The sequence below is a fragment of the Peromyscus maniculatus genome, chromosome 2 (assembly GCF_049852395.1).
Source record: "Peromyscus maniculatus bairdii isolate BWxNUB_F1_BW_parent chromosome 2, HU_Pman_BW_mat_3.1, whole genome shotgun sequence".
NCBI classification, from domain to species: Eukaryota; Metazoa; Chordata; class Mammalia; order Rodentia; family Cricetidae; genus Peromyscus; species Peromyscus maniculatus.
The window spans coordinates 95,670,365-95,692,042 of NC_134853.1; the positions used below are offsets into that span (position 1 = coordinate 95,670,365).

Below are 21,678 nucleotides of genomic sequence, written 5' to 3' on the forward strand. Positions count from 1 at the left end.
AGTCAAGGTACCTTTAAAATATACATATTGGTTTAATTTAACATCCTTTTTGATCAAATGTTTTTTTGCAGTTAAAAATCCCAAAGAACACAATCCAGATTCTCTGTGTAATATTCATCTTTATGTGGCTTTTTTATATTAATTTATCTTTTTTTGTCTCTTTCAAGCTTATGTATATTTTACACACATTGTAAACTATTTTATCTGAATCAGTCTTATTGTGAGCCTATTGCTTTAAACTGTAGCATTCTAAGACTGAAACGGTGCTGTGGCTCCGCCCACTTCAGCTTCTCAACATGGCGGCGGCGGTACATTTTCTGCCAGTTCTGTGAGCCATCAAGTCTCAGAAATAGTGGGTCTACGCTTTTATCAAAGCAGCGTGTAGCCCAGAAACACCCCCCCCCTTTTTTTTAAAAAAACTAGTAAAGACTAAATCTACCATACAGCGTAATTGGACGCTGGCATTAATCCATTTCTATAAATCTATACCTTGCCACGTGGCTGGTGGCTTACCGGCGTCTTTACATGCTGCTTGTCCTGGCGGTGGCTGGCCGTGTCTCTCTTTCCTTCTTCCTGTTTCCCCAATTCTCCTCTCTCTTTGTCCCGCCTATACTTCCTGCCTGGTCACTGGCCATCAGTGTTTTATTTATATAGAGCGATATACACAGCAGAAACACCTTGTTTAGTTTTTCCTTATAATTCAGATGTCTAGTCTAATTCTGATCAGTGAAGATTAACATCTTTCAGTTAAGTCAGCCTGTTTCTACTAAATAACTTTAACACTTTCCCTTACATTTCATCTTTAACCTCTTAATTTTGAATGCCAAATCTAAGAAAATTGCTAATTTCTAAGAGACTAATTTATATAGCTCTTTTTTCCTTTATTACATGTTGGGAATTATCTGTTTTTAATGAGAATACCACTAGTAGGAAGTTAGCCAGATGTGATAATGCCCATGTATAATTCTCATCACTTGCAGTAGGAAGATTAGGAACTCTAGATCACCTTTAGTTACTTACCAAGCTTGAGAAAAGCCTGGCTGACCTAAGTCTCTGAGATGGCATTGGGGTGGACTTTGTCTGTGTAAGGAAAGGTAGCTGTGAACTTAAGATCAAAGCAACTTTCACAGAAATGTCTAAACCATGCATTATTTTTTGTTTTCTAGTATATGTATATAAGTGAATTGCAGAAAACTGAGAGGAAGGATGTTAATTGATTTTTAAGTGAAATTTGACTCCAGAAATAACTGCATTGGTTCAGATTCTTCAGAGAAACAAGACCAAGGAGTAGGAATGTACTTGTACCTGTGGTTAAGTGGGTTTAGCTATTCCCCTACTTAACTTTTTTTTTTCTTCATAGTGTTATTTTTCCGAGCTTTCAGTAGGAAACACTCTGGATTTTGTTCTTTTCCTAGGAGTAAGATACTCTCTTAAGATACTGTATAGAAGCAATGAGCTACATCTCATAGTTAGCATTGTTTTGTAAGCATAAAAAGCAGATACTTTTTATTGTCATATAAGGTTACATACAGTGTTTAATAGAATTTTGGTTTTGATCTTAAATGCCTTTGAGAAGATCCTTTTGTTAAAGGATTGGGCCCTAGCTGATGAATGCTGTTCGACACAATCCAGGAAGTGGAGCTAGTTGGAGAAAGTTATGTCTTGGTGGCCATGCCCTTGAAGGTTGTATTGGAACTCTAGACCCTTTCTCTCTCTTTTTCTCCACTGAATCTTGGCTACTAGGACGTGATTATCATTGCTTTATTATACTTTCCCATTTATGATATTTACTTTAGTTAATTCTGCCTGAAGGATTCTCTTAAATTATTGTTTAATGTGTCCATCATCTGCTTTCTAATCTTCAAAAGTGTCCACAGTATCAGAAATGACAAGAACACTGTTGTTCTGACAGCTCTGTACAGCAGGTAGGTCAGAATGAACCCTTACAGATTAATGTTAGCACAAACATTGACACCAAAATAATACAGCATTTAGTCTTTACCAACACTTAATGATGTCCTTTGATAACATCTTTTTTTAAAGCATTAGTCAAATGGTGGTAACTAGTTTCTCAGTGGGATGTGAAAACTAAGTGATGATGGGTAATGACTGAGTTGGCACTTAGTAAGTTAAGTAAACAGTATATACTGCCTGGTACTAGCTTTAGTACTTTTAAATTATAATCAGTTGGTAAATATATATATATGACTCCATTTATATATATATTATATAAATTATAATCAGTTGGTAAATATATATATATGACTCCATTTCCCTAGAAGCCATTAACTGCAAATAGCTCGTCAGCTTGGGGTAGAGACTTATGAACCCCTACCCCATCTATGATGCAATGTTGATGGGTCCTATGTTCTGTAGTGTGCTCATGATTGCAGTTGCCGTCTAGAAGACAGTTTATCACAGCCCTTGTCCCCACTCTCTGACTTTTATGGCCCTCTCCCTCCTCTTTTGCAATGTTTGCTGAGATTTGGAGTTAGCAAAACTTAGGGCTCCCACTTAGGACTGAGTACTCACAGTTGCTTACTCTCAGCACATTGACCAATTATGAGTCTTTGTATTAAACTCTGCTCATTGCAAGAAAAGCTTTCCTGACTAAAGCTTAGAGCAGCACTTATCTTACTTCATCCTAAAATCATTAATTTGATTAGTCTACATTTCCTAAGTGATTTCCTGTTTTAGAGGAATTGAGAATTTTCCGTGTCAACAAATATGTAATGTGAGCGGTAGATGTGCACTAAAATGTTATTGATAAGATTTTTTTCCTATAGACCCTTGTTTAAAAATTCAGTGTGATGTGCAGAATTAAAAGTGCTAACTTAGAACTTACTCAAAACAATTTTTGTTTCTCTCAAGCAAGAACATCTTTAATTTACATTGGAGCTTTTATTCTTATATTATGTACCCAGAGATCTTTAATTTACTCCTCATTTATGAATATTCTTTCCCCTTTTAATTTTTTAAACTAATGTTTTTCAATGTTCACACTCACATTTGATCCATGCAGATAAAGATTGGAGATAGTAGGGGATGATACCAACATCCCAGTTTTAGCTGAAGAGTTGCCAATATCAATAATTAATGGACCATTCCTGGTAGTGGGGGTTTTATTTGATAAAACATGATGTCTATTTGAGACACTGTTTTTCCATTATATTGTAACTCCATTTGTATATGTATGTATTTTAGGAAGCTAATCATCCTGAATTTCATAACCCAGACTCAGAAAGACAAATATTGTTTATTTACCCTCATATGTGGATATTAGCATATAAGCTTCAGATATGTGTGTTTTAATTAAAATATACACAGAGGTTAGGTAGTTAATAGGACCATGGAGTAGGAAGGGAATCTATTAAGGAAGGGGAACCAGAATATAATATTATAAAGGGATAATGGATAATGGAGGGAGATGGAACAGGAAGGATTGAATGGGGTCAGAAATGGGAACAAAAAGGTAAAGGAGGGAATTGGAGAGGGATAACTAATACTGAAGACCTTTTGAAAAAGGCATATGGAGAGTCTGTTTTGTTGTAGTTTGTGTGTGTGTGATTCCTTTTCCTTTTTCTTTTTTTTAAACAGTCTCAACTCTATAGCACTATCCTCTAAGTGTTAGTGATCTTTCTGCCTCTGCCACCCAAATAGTGGGATCCCAACTGTGTAACTCTATGCCTAGATCTGTATTTCTGTTTTTGCATGTATACAATACTGCTTTTTTTTTTTAATTATGAGTCTGTGGTTAGATAAGACATCAGGTATTGTACTACCTTTAGCATTATAGTTTCTGCTCAGGATTGCTTTGATGATTCAGTCTTTTGTACTTACGTAAATCTTTTAGGATTGTTTTTCTGTTGCTGAGTATAATTGATTATGTAGATCTATTTTGGTAATAGTGTCATTCAATTTTGCTTTGTTTGTCTGGTGACAGTTTGGTTTAAAGAGTTTTTAGAAGACGGAAATATAGAACATTTTCCCTAAGTTACTATGATTAGTATGTGAATAGTCTTAAAATGACAACTTGCATAAAGTTGTGTGCTTTTAGGTGCAATTAATAGCAGCTTTATTGAGCACTTGGCATTTTAAAATTAATACACATTTCTGTCCTTCTATAGCTTATATAATGTAGTCTAAAAGGCCTATACAGGGCAGAAAACATTTTGTTTTTCATATTGATCTAATTTAACTAATAGGTGAATAACTAATAACTTTTAAGAACAGTGTTATTGGTGTGAGGGGCCAGGCAGGATTGCATTATAAAGTGTAAACTGGTTAAGCCAGCTTTTTATTTTTTTTTTAAACTGGATATTTTTAAATTCGATTTCATAAGGACAGTCATTTAATATACATTAATTAATTAATGTGTATATGCAATATACATTAATATACTATTTGATTTGTTATATTGTATGAGTCATTTGTTATATTGAATCACTCTGAAAGATACCTGGTAAGTTTACAAACACATCACATGAATAACTAGAAAATAATAGATAACAATAATATATGTTGTTTCATTGAGTTGTTACATGGTCAAGGATGACTTCCTGACTTCATTCCCCAAATTCTGGGAATATAAGCATGTACCCCTGCATCTAGCTTCTGTTGTACTGTAATTAAGAATCTCCTACATATTAGGCAGATATTATTTGCCAGAAGTTACAGACACAAAGTTTTAAAATACTGTTTAAATTTTAGACATTATCTTCTTTGTGTTATTATATGTTCATGGTTGAAATTACATAGATAATTACATGTAAGTGAGATGAGGAAAACACCCAATATTTGTTGAAAATTACTCTTTACTATTGAGATTCAAGTGCTTTTCAGTTACTTAGCTGTGTTGCATCAAGATGTCATAGTTGATCAGTGAACTGATTGATTGATGTCATTCTTTTCTCTTATTCCAGTTCATAAAAATGTTAAGTAGCACTTTGAAGGAATAATATTTATATATCATATTTTTATCATTTAGATTATATGTTTTGGAGGTAACACTCTGAGAAGGTTGTTTGACTGATTTAGCCCTTAATAAATTTGAGAGAATAAGAGCATTATTTTACACATTGTTGACTCAGCTCTCCATCGATGGCAAGGATTTCTGCCATCACAAAGGTTTCTGTTTCTTTCTTATTATGTCCCTGTCATTCTACTTCATTCTAGGTAGACATTATTTCTCTTGGTATCCTTTTCTCAAAATCTTTAATGACCTTTTGTGTAGTTCATGGGCAACAAATCACCAAATGGGAGATTGGGCACATCTGTGTTCTGGCTTCTGTTGAAGTAGTTAGCTTGATTTTATATGCCTAATCTATTTTGTAAAAGTTTATACAGGTCTGATATTTGCCCAGTCTCTTGAGTACATTCCTATTTTACTATGGCTTGCATGCTGTTGATTCCCATGGAGATTTGAAGTTCATTCAAAGTATAGGAGCCAAATGTACACAGAGGAGGTTTCCCAGCTCCACCAGAACAAACAAATAAGCATCCAGTTAAAGGTTGTCTTTGTTTCCTTAGATATTTTTTTCCCTCAGAAATATGGTTCTGCATCTTACTGACCTATTTTCTAGGATTGCTTCAATCATTATCCTGCTCAGATTTAACTTTGTTTTAAGAGAGAGCATGTCATTGTTGCTACTTTCAATGTCTTTATGCTGCAAGGAAATTAGAAGACTTTTACTATGAGTTCAAGCTTTTATTTACTTATTTTCTTTTCCTTGAGAGATTGAATCTTAAACCAAAATATCTGTACATTTCTAAAGACCTTGATTATTCCTATTCCTACTGTAAGATAATTACAGAAAAATAACTTTAAACTGTCAATATGCATAACTAAACACTAGAAACAGTTGTTCAGATGAATAGAATTCTCTTCTGAGGAATAGTTTATACAATTTACATTTACTGTGAAAAAATGAATTTTCTAGGGAAATAAAATGAGCTTAGGGTACAAATAATCAGAACGCATTATATATTCGTAAGAAACTGTCAAAGAACAAATTTAATCGATTTCAGAGTAGTGTTTTTTGTTTTGTTTTTTTGTTTGTTTGTTTGTTTTTTGTTTTTTGTTTTTGCACAGCATTGGATTAATCAGGAAGTCATTCTGGCTATAGAGGTTCTAAGTCGAGGAAGTATCAGTGTTTGGCGGTTCCAGTGACTTGAAGACAGTTATTGATCTTTGTGACAGGGAAATATGAGAGTCTCATTGGTGGAGTCATATATTGGAACTACTGAGAGTCAGGCATGAAAATTCACACTTTATTTTAAAGTTAGAACAGTGCTGAAAATTTACGGTCATACTTGAGAAAAATTAAAGTAACTTCTGTGAAGATAGATTTTTAAGAAAGACTGTAAGTGGAGAAGTTGTCTAAGTTTACTTTGCAAAGATTGAAGATCTGTCCAAAACAGGAGCAGTTTTGGCAGAAGTGATAGATGTAGTAGATCTTTTATTGGCAGAGTTCATGGCAGATAGTTTCATGCTCAGTGTATAAGCAGGTGTGCAAGTGTGAAGCATCTTGGTACTGTTTGTACCTGTAAAATTGCTGTTTGTATTTTAAGAAGTTTGTTTAATCTGACATAAAATTTTATCAGATCTTTTTGGTATATCTGTTAATATCAGAATTTTAGCAAGATACGTTAGCTCACATCTGTTATAGCAGCAGCACCTTGAAGACAGGGATGCTACCTGGGAGTTTCTGATTTGATTGGGCTACTTGGCTACATTCTGCTTCCAAAAATAGAAAACAAAAATTTAGAGCTCTATTAAAGGAAATTTGACAGTAGAAATTAGACTTGGAGTTAATTTATTTGCATGTTATAATTTTGCCACTAAGATACTAGAATCATGTGTCAAGGGTATTGCTTAATCTCTTCTGTTCCAGGTTTGTAAGGAATTATTAAAATATGCCAGCTAAATCATTGAGACTATTGCTACACCATTACTTGATGCATAGAGTCTTGGCCTCAACCTAATGAAATTATGTGTAGTTTTTTTTTTTTTTTTTTTTTTTTTTTTTTTGGTTTTTCGAGACAGGGTTTCTCTGTGTAGCTTTGCGCCTTTCCTGGAACTCACTTGGTAGCCCAGGCTGGCCTCGAACTCACAAAGATCCGCCTGCCTCTGCCTCCCGAGTGCTGGGATTAAAGGCGTGCGCCACCACCGCCCGGCTTATGTGTAGTTTTTGTAAGAAGCTTATTTTATAAGGTATTACTAATCACTGTGTATTCATAGGAAATAGTCTTCTGCTAGATTCAAAATAACTTCTTATTTGAACTTTCAAATTATTTATTTTCTTTGGCTTTTCAAGATAGGGTTTCTCTGTGTAGCCCTGGCTGTTCTGAAACTCACAGGGATTCACCTGTCTCTGTCTCCTGAGTGCTGGGATTAAAGGCATGGGCCACCACTGCCTAGTTCAAGGTCACACTGGGACAGAGCCAGGCGTGGTGGCACATGCCTTTATTTCCCAGCTGTAGTTAACCATAGAGGTCTACAGTTCTGTACAGACAGGAAGTGACAGAGCTGGGCAGAAAGAGGAAATGATGTAGCTGGGTGGAGACAGGAAGTGAGATGGCAGGCGTAGAAAGGATATAGGTGTAGGTATACAGAAAGTAGGTCTCTCTCTTTTGCTGAGGATTTCTAGCAGTAACAACATGGCTGGCTTCTTTCTGCTTCTCTAATCTCTCAGTTTATCCCCAATATCCTGCTCCAGGCTTTTTATTAATAAGATCGTTTAGCAATTCGTCTTACATATTCATTAGGCCTTACCTACCAATATCCTTTCCCTGTGTACCAAGCTTTTAATTAAAGTAGGCCTTTTGGCAATGTTCAAAACATGCCTAAATTGCCACTAACATTCCATATAGTATTATTACTACTTTAGAATTTTGATGCATATCTGTGATAATTATCGTTTCATACAAACACTGCATGCTGTACTACAGATTTTTGATGAGTATCTGTGATAGTAGGATAACTGTTTCTTTGCTGGACAATCTTCAGACATATGCTCATACTTCTCTATAACTTATTCTTGGTACACATTTTATATAAATGTACAAATATTTATTGACTCATTTTCAGTTCATATAAATATACTAAGTATTTTAAAAATTTTATTTGCTCATTTCTAAATGTGTATCTTTACATTCTCACTGTTCTGAGGTTTTTCTTTTTTTCTTTTAGATGTAAAACTTTTCCTTATTTATATTTTAATTAAGCATTCATGTTCTACCCAGGAGCGTGATATGTTATATACTTAGCAAAATATTTTATTGTTGATTTTATTCCAACTGTTCATTGTGTTTCAGTGCACTTGCCGGAATGACATGGTGAAGATATCAATGGATATATTTGTGAAAAAGTTTCAGCCAGACAGATACCAAATTTGGAAACAAGGAAAAGATATATATACTATTGATCATACAAAGCCCACTCCAGAGTCTACCCCTGAAGTAAAAATATGGCTACAGAGGAGGAGAAAATTAAGAAAAGCCCCCAGGAGGTAAGGACCCCACGACATCTTTCTTGTAGTATGTACTTTGTTGAAATGAATCACGGGACCAGATTTTCTCAAGGATTGTTTATTTTTGTTTATATTATTCATGTGTTTATTTAGTATATACTGAAATTTTGAGGTAATATATGTTTAACTTTTGAATTTAGGAACAGGTAGTCACATATGTAGACTACTCCTGAAATCAATATGCATAGTTAGTAAAACAACATAGAACTTTTTGGAATTCTTCCATTAATTTATTTTAAACATGTATTTGCTCTTTACATTATTCACCATATTTTAAACAACTTCAATAACTTGACTTCCAACTCTTATATGCTACCATCTTTAAAAATTTTATTTATGAGTTCTTTCATTTGTTAAGTAGCTGAGATACTTTTTGTCTCATCTGGATGCTTATGCTGTGGCTTTATTCTTTTTCAAGACTCAAAGGAGAAAGTATTATTTCTGCTCCTTGGTAGTCTTTTTGAACCTTACCTCTAATCCACTAGGACTAGGACTTTGTCACAAATCCTTTGAATATGCTGTATGCCTTATGGCTGATTCTTAGGCTGCATATTAGCTCTTAAAGTTTGAAATTTTTTTGTTTAGGTTTTCTTTTTACTATTACTTATTGTTATTTTGAAATTCTTATTCTTTTAATTTATAAAAATAGTATTTAAGATAGTGGAAAAATAGTGGAAATTTTCTAAATCCAGGAAAAAAAAAATATCCAAGGAATCCAAATCATTCCTAAATTCACTATCTAGAGACTATCCGTCTTAACATTTTGTATATATTTTACATATGTATTTATTATATATATAATATAAAAATATTATACACTTTCAAAATTAGACTGTTATATTAACAATTGAGTGACCATGCATGTGAATGCTTTTCATATAATTAAATTATTTCCTTAGCATAGTTTTTTAATACTTATATGTATTTAATCTCCTACATCTAGACCTGTGGCAGCTCTGTTTTAACTGTATTAACACTATAATTTAAGTTTTTTGCTCAAAGTTTAGTATTTATTTTGTGCTTTGCTTCCCACCACTTGCAATTACTTTTGTTATTTAAAATGGTTGTGAGCAGGAGAAACCTCAAAACATGGAATTGTGCATGTTTTCTTTTTTAATGCCTTTATTATTTTTTTTAAATTTACTATGATGTCTTGGCTAGCCTATGACTCATTTTATGTATTTTATATAACACATGTATATGTGTGTGTGTGTGTGTGTGTGTGTGTGTGTGTATATATGTGTGTGTGTGTATATATATATATATATATATATATATATAAAATCAGGCTAATCTGTAACTCAGAAACCTACTTGCTTCTGCTTTCTCAGTGCTGGGATTATACCTCGAAGACATCTGCATTTTTAAAGATATGTACATATATACATGCATACCTACATACATGACCAAACTAGTTAGTAGCTTATCTAAAACTTGGATGATAATATTTCAGCTGTAGTTTGCAGCAAGGGTTTTCACAATATTGTTTGAAACTGAATTCAGAATATCATGGGCAGTGTTTTAATGTTGAAAGTAAGTTGAATTTCAAGATATCACAGTGGGGCGGGAGAAACATTTTAAGAGCGCTGACTATTCTTGCAGATGATTCATGTTCCTTGCACTCATGGGGCAGCTAATAACCATCTGTATCTTCCATTCCACAGATCTGACATCCTCTTCTGGCTTCTATGGTCATTTCATGCACATAATGCAATATTTATATGTGCAAGCAAAATAACAGTACACATAAAGTAAAAACATCATTTTTTAAAAAAGTACAATAGTGCTTAGTGTGTGGGAAATGTTTACTCATGATTTGTGTACTTCTATGTACATAAGTTTTGTCTCGGTAAAATGTGTAACTTACTGTGAATACGTTCAGAGTTTGAGAAACAGTTATTAGGGTGTCAATACCCCTGGAGGTCTTAAGGAAACATTCCATTCTGACTGCTTGAGAAACATGCAAAGTAGCACTGTAGTCAGATGCATAAGCTGTGAGCTGTTGTAGCTGTTAAAGTCACCAGGCTTTTCAATTTGATAGAGTGTGTGTGTGTGTGTGTGTGTGTGTGTAAAATCTGTGATACACAAATTGCCAGTGTTAATCAGAGTGCCTTTTCTCATTTCTTACAAGTCCTAATGTTCAGGAGTGTATTTCGTTTTTCTTAGTCAGTGGCTTAAAGTGGCTGTTGATGGCCCTTCAGTAATACCATGCACAAGTATAAACCCCCTCACAATCTCTGTACTATGCCAGATGCTTTGGTTTACATGTATACCTTGTGAAGTGCACATTTTGCTTATGTCCTCAATGTTGTTATTGCCATTGGCAGCACCAGACTGCTAGTATGTGTGTCCTCTTATTTCTTTTGTTTAGCTCATTGTCTCTGCCTTACTTGACATTACAGTGAAAATTCAGTTGTTAGTGAATTTAAAACCATTGTGGCTGGGCGGTGGTGGCGCAAGCTTTTAATCCCAGCACTCGGGAGGCAGAGGCAGGCGCATCTTTGTGAGTTTGAGGCCAGCCTGGTCTACAGAGTGAGATCTCGGAAAGGCACAAAGCTACACAGAGAAACCCTGTCTTGAAAAACCAAAAAAAAAACAAAAACAAAAACAAACAAACAAACAAACAAACAAAAACAAAAAACATTGTGATTTCAACTTCAGACTTTATTAATTTAAGAAATTATATTAAATTAATTTTTCTTGATATAAGCTCATAACAGTATTATCTACATTGATGTATATATTTCATATCCAGTTTGAACTTTTTCCTCTAACCACTTTTCTTTTGTTAATAGCCTCCAGGGCAATAAGTCACTTTCTAAAAGGCCTAAAACTGAGGAGGATGAAGAATCTGTTGAATGTAATGGGGAGGAGATCTCAAACTCTGCCATATGCCCGGGGCACCTCAAGGTCACTGAAAAGCCAGAAAAAACATCCAAGCTGGGGAACACAGAAGCACCTTCAGAAAGTGAAGCTTCTGATGCCAAGAAACAAGCAGATCAACACTTAGTGAATGACACCAAACTCTCAGGTAAGCAGATGTCTGATTATGTTTCACATGTGTCTCTGGTAATTAATAATCTGATGCCTTAAAACTGTGTCCACTATGATATCTTGCTAGACTATCTAACCTTTTCATTAAGTAAACTTATACGATAATTCACCTATGAGAACAAGTAAATGCTATAAAATAAGGGATACAGCTTTTATGTATGATAAAATTCTGAACTAAACATCCAATAGTATACGTTTGGTTTAATAAAAAAACAAAGATTTCTAAAAACAGAAACTTTTAGTGAAATTCAACTTAAAATTCAGAAGAACAAAAAAGCAAATTATAGACAATTGTGTTCAGATTCCTTGCTAATTTTAAGAAGAAAATAAAGGCTAAGTTTTTATAAAGGGGGGGGGGCTATAAAATCAACAGTTTATACCAATGAACTTTTCTATAAGTTTCATATAACAGACATACATACAGGCAAAGCATTCATACACACAAAATAAATAAATCTAAAAATAAGTAAAGGGCTTGAGTGATGGCTCAGTTGTGAAGAGTGTAAGAAATAAGTCAGTGGAGGAAATGAAAGAATAGACCCAGTGTGGCCTCAGAATGGTGAGAGCAGACTTTTGTTGGTCTGAGAAGTTCGCACTTCTAACACTGCTTAGTATCTGAGGGTACAGGTGCACTATAAAGGTTCTGAGAGTCAGTTTTTTCAGTGGAGAGTAGGAAAGGTAGAGAGCCTGCTTATTTTAGATAAACTGTTTTTTTGAAACCGGAAAGTGAGAGATAAGTCAGATTGCCTGTTTTTATGACCTCTGGCTGCAGGGCAGGTGATTCCCGTCATGCCTTGGGCATCAGGTTTCTTGAAAATCTGAGCTTGATTTATGATTTTGGCTGTTGGATTTCCTTTAAAGAGTACTTGCTATTTTTTTTTTCCCTCCATATTTTTGGAAAATTAGTATGCTTATTTTATGTTTTTATTTATTCTTCTCTCATACAATACATCCTGACCGCAGCTTCTCTTTCCTCTATTTGTTCCAGCAGTTGTCCCATCCATAACCCCACCCACCCACACTGCTCCTCTGTTTTTCTTCAGAAACGAGCAGTCTTCCTAGTGAACAGGAGGGCATAACAGGATGCAGTAGGCACAAACCCTCATATCAAGGCTTGTTGAGGGAATCCAGTGATGATGGGGGTTGACTGATTCCCCAGAATGCCTAATGTAGGGTGTGGTGGTATTGTGTTCCCCAAAATCTTGTGTACTCTAATAAATTTATCTGGGGTCAGAGAACAGACAGCCACTAAATACAAAGGCTAGAAAATGGTGGCACTCACACCTTTAATCCTAGCATTCCAGAGATAGAAATCCCTCTGGATCTCTGTGAGTTCAAGGTCACATTGGAAATAGCCAAGCATGGTGACACACACCTTTAATCCCAGAAAGCCAGCCTTTAATCCCAGGGAGTGGTGGTAGAAAGCAGAAAGATATATAAGGCGTGAGGACCAGAAACAAAAAGCATTTGGCTGGTTAAGATTTTGGCTGGTTAAGCATTCAGGCTTTTGAGCAGTAATTCAACTGAGACCCAATCCGGATGAGGACTCAGAGGCCTCTAGTCTGAGGAGACAAGACCAGCTGAGGATCTGGCGAGGTGAGATAGCTGTGGCTTGTTCTGTCTCTCTGATCTACCAGCATGGACCCCAATAACTCGCCTCAGGTTTGATTTTATTAATAAAAACTTTTAAGATTCCTGCTACAGTAGGGTCCAAGGAAATGCTGAAGGAAGGCCCCAGGTCAAATAGTATGCAAGAACAAAGAGCATTTATTATACCATCATGGCGGCGGGGATGACTTTGTTCACCTGTACAAAATGGCGATGACCCCAAGAGAGATGTGCAGGCTTCTTTTAAGCACAGCTAAGGGGAGTTTCAGAGTGGATTACATAATTGGATAAGCAAGCAGCAGTTACATTAGTATATTTTTAATTGACTGAGATTTAGTTTTCCCATTTTTGGAACCATCTGCACAAGCTTGCACATGACTCAGAAGGGGGCTGCTGGGTTTGTCCTTGAGATACTGTGAGACTGACTTAGACCCTGTGTGTTCAGTCTCTCCCTCGACCCTGAATGTAAGGGCCTTTGTTGGAAAAGACACCTGTTTGTCCTTCTCAGAGAACTGGAATCTAAATTCAGTTGTGAAAGTGGGAGAGTTTAACCCCTTCACTAGGGCAGCAGGTTTCTTGAAAACCCAAATCTGTTTTATGACCCTGATTTTAGGTGGTGTGTTTCCTTTAAAGAGTGTATGCTGCCTCCCCTGACACACAATAAAATTAATTTTCTATTTATCTCTGTAAATATATATACATATATATACTTTACTTTATGTATATGGTATTTTGCTATATGTATGTTTGCGTGATCCATTGGTACTATAGCTGTAGACAGTTGTGAGCCACTATGTTTCAGATTGAACCTGAGTCCTTTGGAAGAATAGCTTGGGCTCTTTAACTGCCCCCCCCCCCCCCCCCCCCGCCCATTTTAAATACATTTTGATTAAAATGTAATTACATTACTGACCCTTCCCTTTCCTTCCTCCAGCTCCTCCCATGTCTCCTTCCTCCAAACTCTCCCATGCTCCCCAAGTTGATAGCCTTTTTTCTTTTATTATTATTGCTAAATACACTTATATATCTATGTACAAATATGGAAATGCAACCTGTTTTTATTGTTATTTGCAGATGGTCTCAGAGCTTAACCACTTTGTTAGGAGAGTCTAATTCTCTTGTAGAAGACCCAAGTTGCTTTCATAGCTCCCGTGTGGTTTCTCACAACTATTGATATGTAACTCTTTTTCTTTTCTTTTCTTCCTTTCTTTCTCTCTTCCTTTCTTTCTCTCTTCCTTTCCTTCTCTCTCTCTCTCTCTTTCTTTCTCTCTTCCTTTCTTTCTCTCTCTTTCCTTCCTTCCTTCCTTCCTTCCTTCCTTCCTTCCTTCCTTCCTTCCTTCCTTCCTTCCTTCCTTCCTTCTTTCTTTTCTTTTCTCTTCTTTTTTCTTTTCTTTTCTTTTCTTTTCTTTTCTTTTCTTTTCTTTTCTTTTCTTTTCTTTTCTTTTCTTTTCTTTTCTTTTCTTTTCTTTTCTTTCTCTTTTTTTCTTTTTGTGGTTTTTTGAGATAGGGTTTCTCTGTGTAGCTTTGGAGCCTGTCCTGAAACTCACCCTGTAGCCCAGGCTGGCCTCGAACTCACAGAGATCTGCCTGCCTCTGCCTTCCCAGTGCTGGGATTAAAGGCATATACCACTGCTGCCTGGCTTTCATCTCTGATTCTAACACTGTTTAATTAATCTGTTTATGACTTCAGGGAAGATTTATATGAAGTGTACCTAATTTTGCTAGTTCTATCAGTTCTTTATGTTTTGATATGTAGGTTTTGAGACCTAGAAAAATACTTAAGTAGAAGACTTGGCTTGACTATCAGAGCTACTGTATGATAGATAGAAATGATGATAAGAGTGTGTCTGGAAAATGCTTTATAATATCTCATACAAGAAAACATTTCAAAGCATTGCCTCCAAACCATATGACAGTTAAAGAATCACATTTGCCTATGTCCAATCATAAAGGATTCATGTAGCAGAGGCTTTTTTTTTTTAAATCTCTAGGACTTTATATGTGCCATTTATACACATTCTCTGAATTTCATTGTTTCTTCTGTAGCTATTCTTAGCATTATTTATTGGAAAAAATTTTATTTCTACATATATTTCAAGGTGTTTATGCCTTGTTAAGTATTATGAATGACCTGTATATTGACAATAATATGGCTTAGAACCTATATTTAATCTTTGACTGCCTTGTCAGTGGGGTTTTTGTTTTCTTTCAGAAGTACAAACTTGGAACTTAGAGAGATGACTCCGCATTTAAAAGCATTTATTGTTTTTACAGAAGACGTGGCACTTCACAACCATCTATATAACTCAAATTCAAGGAGAGCTGACGTTCTCTTCTGGTCTCCATGGTCACTAGGCACACACATTTAGTGTGCTTACATACTTGCCAGCAAAACACTCATACATGCCTGCATAACAGTCATACACAGAAAATAGAATGGAAGTCTAAGATCTCATTGTAATGACACTGATTACTTTTCATGTTTATGGAAATTGAGGTGGACAGTCAGAAAATATAAAATCAGCTAGGTGTGGTGGCATACAGTTTTAATCACAGCACTTGGGAGACAGAGCCAAGTGGCTCTCTGAGTTCAAGACCAGCCTGGTCCATAGGGCCCAGGAACCCTGTCACAAAAATTAAAAAAAAAAAAGAAAGAAAGAAAAAAAAAGGAAAGAAAATATACAATCAGTAATCCCTTGATAATTGTTTAATCATTGCACTTAGTAGTAATGCAATATGACACGTATTGTTAGTCTTTTTTCTTTGTTCCTCAGGAAAAAGCTGTATAAGTTCACCAGTAACAGATGAAATGCGACATGAAGATAACACAGCCGGTGCTGTAACTTCACCATCTATGTCCAAGGAGGCCTGTGACTTCATGCCACTTTCTAGTGGCCAGGTAACAGGCAAGGAGTCACATCTCCTTAAGATTCTACAGCCGGAATCTCCCAAGGTGTCTTCCTCCCTGGCAGAAAGTAATACAGTATTGACAGAGGAAGAAGACAATGATGAAGAGGGCCATGGAAGTAACCTTGAACCTGGGAAAATCCCAGAAGCTCTTAGTGAAGAGCAAAATGGGCTCAAAGTTCCTAAGGTACATGTCAGTATGTATTTCTACTATGTGCGTTGGGTAGTGGCCTGTATGGCGATAATAATGCTTTGTGAATACAGTATATTATCCCCTGAAATCTTGCTTTAAGGCAGAAATAAACAGTAATTACATTTAGGAGTTTTAATCACATTTAATCAGTGGAACTATGTGAGTTCTGGCCCACATTTTGATCATTAATACAAAAAAATCTTTTGGCCACATGTTGAGGTCTGATTTTTTTTTCACTTTACACTTTGAAAAAAACAACATCTTTATTTGAAGCTAATACAGGCTTCTCTACAAATAGTACAGAGAGAGATCATTTGTACTCATTAGCTACTTTCCACATTAAGCATTAAGCATTAATTTGAAATCTTATTCATATTGACATTTAGACAGTTGTGATACAGAGTATTCCCGTCACCAGCCCTGTTATCCAGGCTGAGATAAATTGCCTCTTGGGTACTGTGTTCCTGACAATAGTAACTATTATAAAATCAATTTGATACACTCTTGGTTTTAACATCATGGCTCACATGATTAGTGTTTTCTTTGACTATTCTTATTCAGAATATTATAGCTATATTTATGGCCATGTTTATTCCCATAAACAAACCTTTTACCACTCAGAAAAGTTAAGCTCCCCATGCTGGTTTTATGGCTATAGCCTCCTCTCTGTATTTCTCCATTGTCCTCATTTACAGAATGAACAGTTCTTCAATTAGGAATGGGTCAGGTGAGCTAATGCTGCCCTAGCATTCTGAACCTCCCAGGGACTTCAATTGTCTGTGAGGAGCTTCTCTGTTGTTTCAGATGGTAGCTGAACTGTATGCTGACCTGATCAACCTGTTGATTGTTCCCAGTTTACTAAACCTACTATGAGTCTTTTCACATCCTTTAGTAACAGGCATATTATTAAAAGACAGTAATTTCAAATAGTCTATTTTTTAGTAGTCTTAAATATATAAAATATAATTCAATAATTTGATCAATAGACTTGATCATTTTCTAAATCATTGTGTGTTATACACAACTACAACCATGAAAAATATTAAAAGTAAAAAGGGAAAGTGTCTCATAGGGGCTTAAAATATCTTTCACAATTTAGTGACTTCAAAATAATAGGAATGTTTCATTGAAAAATAATACCTTCTTACTGAACCTATTGCTCATTTCTCAATGGAAAGAGGAGTCCTTTATTCCATTTGGCAGGTTTTTCTTCTCTGTGAGGATAAAAGCTGGATCACTTGCCAAATATTTTTGTATCAATGGTGATACAGTTTCACAATTCTTAATCCTTTTATGAGTGTGTAATGGTGGACTTGGGCTAGTTTTAAAGGATCTTTGAAATTTTGCTAATTTTTGGTAAGCTTTCCATGAAACACAGTATTTTTTTGAAGAAGAATTAACTGACCTCTTGGGAAAAAATGCTACCCCTTTTCCTTTACCTCCCCTTTCTTTCCCTCTCTGCCTCTCTCACTCTCTCCTTCTCTCCCCCCTCCCTCAGCCTCTCTCCCTCTGTCTCTCTGGTAGTACTGTGGATGAAAACCCAGGGCCTTATGCATGCTAGGTAAGTGTTCTACCACTGAGCTGTATCCTAGCCTGTAAATCCAAATTAAAGTACTAATTTCTTAAAGAGTAAATAAGTACAAGATTTATTCTTCAACAGTGTTATCATTTTGAAGTAATTTTTTTTCTGAAACAAATATTTATTAAGTCTGAAGAAACAGCTCAGTAAATAATGTGCTTGTTATGTAAGCATGCAGAAAAATTAGGCATGGCTACATTAGTCTGTAACCACTGTGCTGGGAGGCAGAAACAGTAGGATCACTAGAACTTACTGACCAGCCACTCTTGTGAAGAGGTAATCTCTGGGTTCACTGACATCCTGTCTCAGAATGTAAAACAGTGGTCTGCATATTATGTCTACCCGTTCTTGCAAACACACATGCACATACTAGACACGTGGAAAAAAAATAAAAACCAAAAGGAACCAAACATTATTCATCAATTATTTTTACCTCTTTTTTGTTCTATAATCAGATAATAGAAGGACAGCCCAAAACTACTAAGAGTTGGCGCCACCCACTTGGTAAGCCTCCAGCCAGATCGCCTATGACTCTTGTGAAACAGCAGGTAGCAAGTGATGAAGGTGAGTGCATGCTATGATTCACCATCTTTTATAATAGATGACTTGTGCATTTAGCTGTGATAAAAAATATTTCCCTCTTGAAATTTAGAAATAAAGACTTGCTTCATATCCCTTTTTTTTTTTTTTTTTTTTTTTTTTTTTTGACTTTTTGAGACAGGGTTTCTCTGTGACACAGTCTTAGCTGTCCTTTACCTCACTCTGTAAGTTAAGCCTGGCCTTAAACTCACAGAGATCTCCCTGCCTCTGCCTCCCGAGTGCTGGGATTGAAGGTGCGTGCCACTACCGCCAGGCTCTGCTTAATATACTTATAATATCACTAGTACAAATATTTTGTTTCATATTGTAAGTCATTCCTGACACAGCCTGAGAAATTTCCAGAAGAATCACTTCAGATCATGACATATATGCATTGTCTGTACTTTTAAACTGAATCATTTAAATTCATAAAACCAGTAAGAAACCAGCACTTATATGTATCTCCACATACCAGTGTGTGGTAGATCCCTATCTTTGCTTGGTAGATTATTCTCTGATGTGGCTTCATGTACAACTACTTCTTTTTAAGTCACATATCCCAATCTAACATTTCCTTTTCTTTTTAATTTGTTTCCCCTTTCTCGGTCTATGTGATGTTTAGATGAGACATCTACTAAGTACATGAGACATGTATTTCTTCCTTACATTTCTAACTAACCTATTCAAGCAGTTTTTTTATAGAGTTCTTCTTTGAGATAGTTTCCTTTTCTGATGGATATTGTCTAAAGTCGCCTGTCTTTGAGGATGTAGTGAAGGGAACACCATTATAGGGGTGCTTGTTCAGATTAAATAACACTCACCAGAAGTATCAGCATCATTTTTCTGTTTACTGTCTGTTATGATGTGTGTTTATATAAAAAAGTAAAGAACATAGTGGTAGTACTTTCTTCAACAAAGAATATCATTCTAGTTGAATAATAGAAAAAAAGAGACACACTAGCTATTATTTCTGTTTATTATCAGAATGTACAGTTCTAATGTTTTGTTTCCTTGAGATAAATTACAGCATTGCAATCTAGACAGGCCTGAGACTTGATTCTCCTGCTTCAGCTTTCCAGTTGTTAGGATTATAGATACTGTCTTTGCTACATCAGTTCCTTCTCTATCCCATTTTAGTTCATGTAGCAAAGCTGTTGTCGATTAAAGTTATTATAACTAGAAGACAGATTAAAACGAATTTATATGTAACATTTAATACTTAGGAATTTTGATTGCTTTTCTTCACAGGTTGCTATTGGTATGACTTCTCTGCAGGAAAGGGCCTAGACAGATTTCTAAGGAAAGCTTTTTCTCTCGTGTGCTTTTCTTCCTAGAAGCTTTTTTAAATTTTTTATTTATTTTAAAAAAAAGTTGTTTTTTTTTCCATTTTACATATCAATCCCAGTTCCTCCTCCTTTTCCATCCCACCCCCTGTCCACTCCTCAGAGAGGGTAAAGCCTCCTTTGTAGTCAAGGGTAAGGCCTCCCTTGGGGAGTCAACAAAGTCAGGTATACTAAGGTGAGGCAGGACCAAGGCCCCCCCCCCCCCCCCCATCAAGGCTGAGCAAAGTATCCCACCCTGGGGAATGTGTTCCAAAAAGCCATTTCATGTACCCAGGATAAGTCCTGGTCCCACTACCAGGGACTCCCCAAACAAACGTAACTTGTCACCCATATTCAGAAGGCCTAATTCAGTCCCATGCATGTTCCCCAGTTGACAGGCCAGAGTCCATGAGCTCCTACCAGCTTGGGTCAGCTGTCTCTGTGGTTTTCTCCATCATGATCTTGACCTCACTTGCTCTTGTGATCTCTCCTCCCTCTCTTCACTGAAGTCTAGGAGCTCAGACCAGTGCTTAGTGGTTTATCACTGCATCCACTTCATCAGTTAGAGGGCCCCAGGAAGGGGAAATAGTTAAGATCTCTTGGGTAAACTGGGGGGGGGGGGCATTGAAGGGAAAGGATGGGGGATGGGAACAGGATGGACTAAGATGGTGTAGTGGACAGAAGGACAGAGAGGGAAAGCAATGAAAGCCATATCTTGATAGTGAATCATTAGGGTGTTAGTGAGAACCCTTGTGCTAGGGAAATCCCTAGGAATCCACAAGAATGACACCTAGCAATAATGAATGGAGAGGATGCCTGAATTTACCTTCCCCTATAATTAATAGGGACTACCTTATTGTCATCATAGAAGCTACTTTCAGTAACTGATAGAAGCTTATTTTTATGTTATCCATTGAGAATATATCCAGAGTGTACCCCCTTGTTTTCAGTGTATAGAGTTTGCTAAAAATACCTAAGTAACAAAGTTAACAAAATGTTAACAAAGTTGTCTTAAGGGTGTAAGGTCATTTTTCTGAAACATTGGTAATTGTACTTTTTGTTTGTTTGTCTTGTTTTTGTTTTTTCAAGACAGGATTTCTCTGTACAGTTTTGGTGCCTGTTCTGGATCTCACTTTGTAGACTAGGCTGGCCTGAAACTCACAGAGATCGGCCTGGCTCTGCCTCCCAAATGCTGGGATTAAAGGCGTGTGCCACCACTGCCTGGCCGGTAATTGTACTTTTTGTAACAGTTACATATATCAATATCTTCTGGGAACTTATGAGAATTGAATTTTAAAACTGTAAATATTTCCTGGTGGCTAAAGATTTTAAAAATCTAAAATGACAATGAAAAATATTCTATAGCCTTAAATAAATTATTTATATCATTGTTCAATCTTACTTTTTCCTTTGAATCTAGTAGTTTGTATCAGTGGAAGTAAAGGGATATTATCCTTGCCTAAATGAATTGAACAAGCAGATTTAATCCTCATTTTGAACACACAGTTCCCAGTACAGCTGGTTTTCGGGATTTTCTGCCCTACCATCTCCTTTGGCAGTATTCATATTAGAATATACCTACATTAGAATTTCTGAGAAATTAACTCTTTAAATATGGATTAGTGTCCTCTGTGGGTAAATGATCATTTCTTTATTGAGTCTGGAGTGTGATCCTCCTACAGAAAATTATAGAAGCAAAAAGTACCAGAGTAACACTCACATGCACCGAAATATACTTCATTTTGTATTGGCCAGCTTTTCTTGGGCATGGTGTTTGCTCTGGTGTGTGATTGATATAGCAATGACACGCCACTGGAGAAAACTGATTTTTTTCCCCATTGTCAGTTAGTATCAATTACAAATAGCTTCTTAGTTAGGGATGGGACCCAGTGTCCTTTTCTCCCTC

General features: G+C 36.0%; 1 protein-coding gene across 6 annotated transcripts in view; it reads left to right on the forward strand.

Moving 5' to 3' along the window:
• Kdm4c (lysine demethylase 4C) overlaps nucleotides 1-21,678 on the forward strand; it is a 209,741-nt gene that overhangs the window by 103,994 nt on the left and 84,069 nt on the right. For 5 of the 6 annotated variants that reach the window (XR_013049167.1, XM_006981402.4, XM_076564391.1 and 2 more), the window contains 4 exons: nucleotides 8,317-8,510; nucleotides 11,327-11,562; nucleotides 15,967-16,286; nucleotides 18,327-18,435. Coding sequence is in view for 4 of the 6 variants with exons in the window: in XM_006981402.4 (XP_006981464.1) it covers nucleotides 8,317-8,510; nucleotides 11,327-11,562; nucleotides 15,967-16,286; nucleotides 18,327-18,435 (859 nt within the window). In the remaining 2 variants the exon portion in view is untranslated. Of the gene's footprint in view, nucleotides 1-8,316; nucleotides 8,511-11,326; nucleotides 11,563-15,966; nucleotides 16,287-18,326; nucleotides 18,436-21,678 lie in introns of those variants that run through there. The other variant, XR_001578650.3, reaches the window with a different exon arrangement.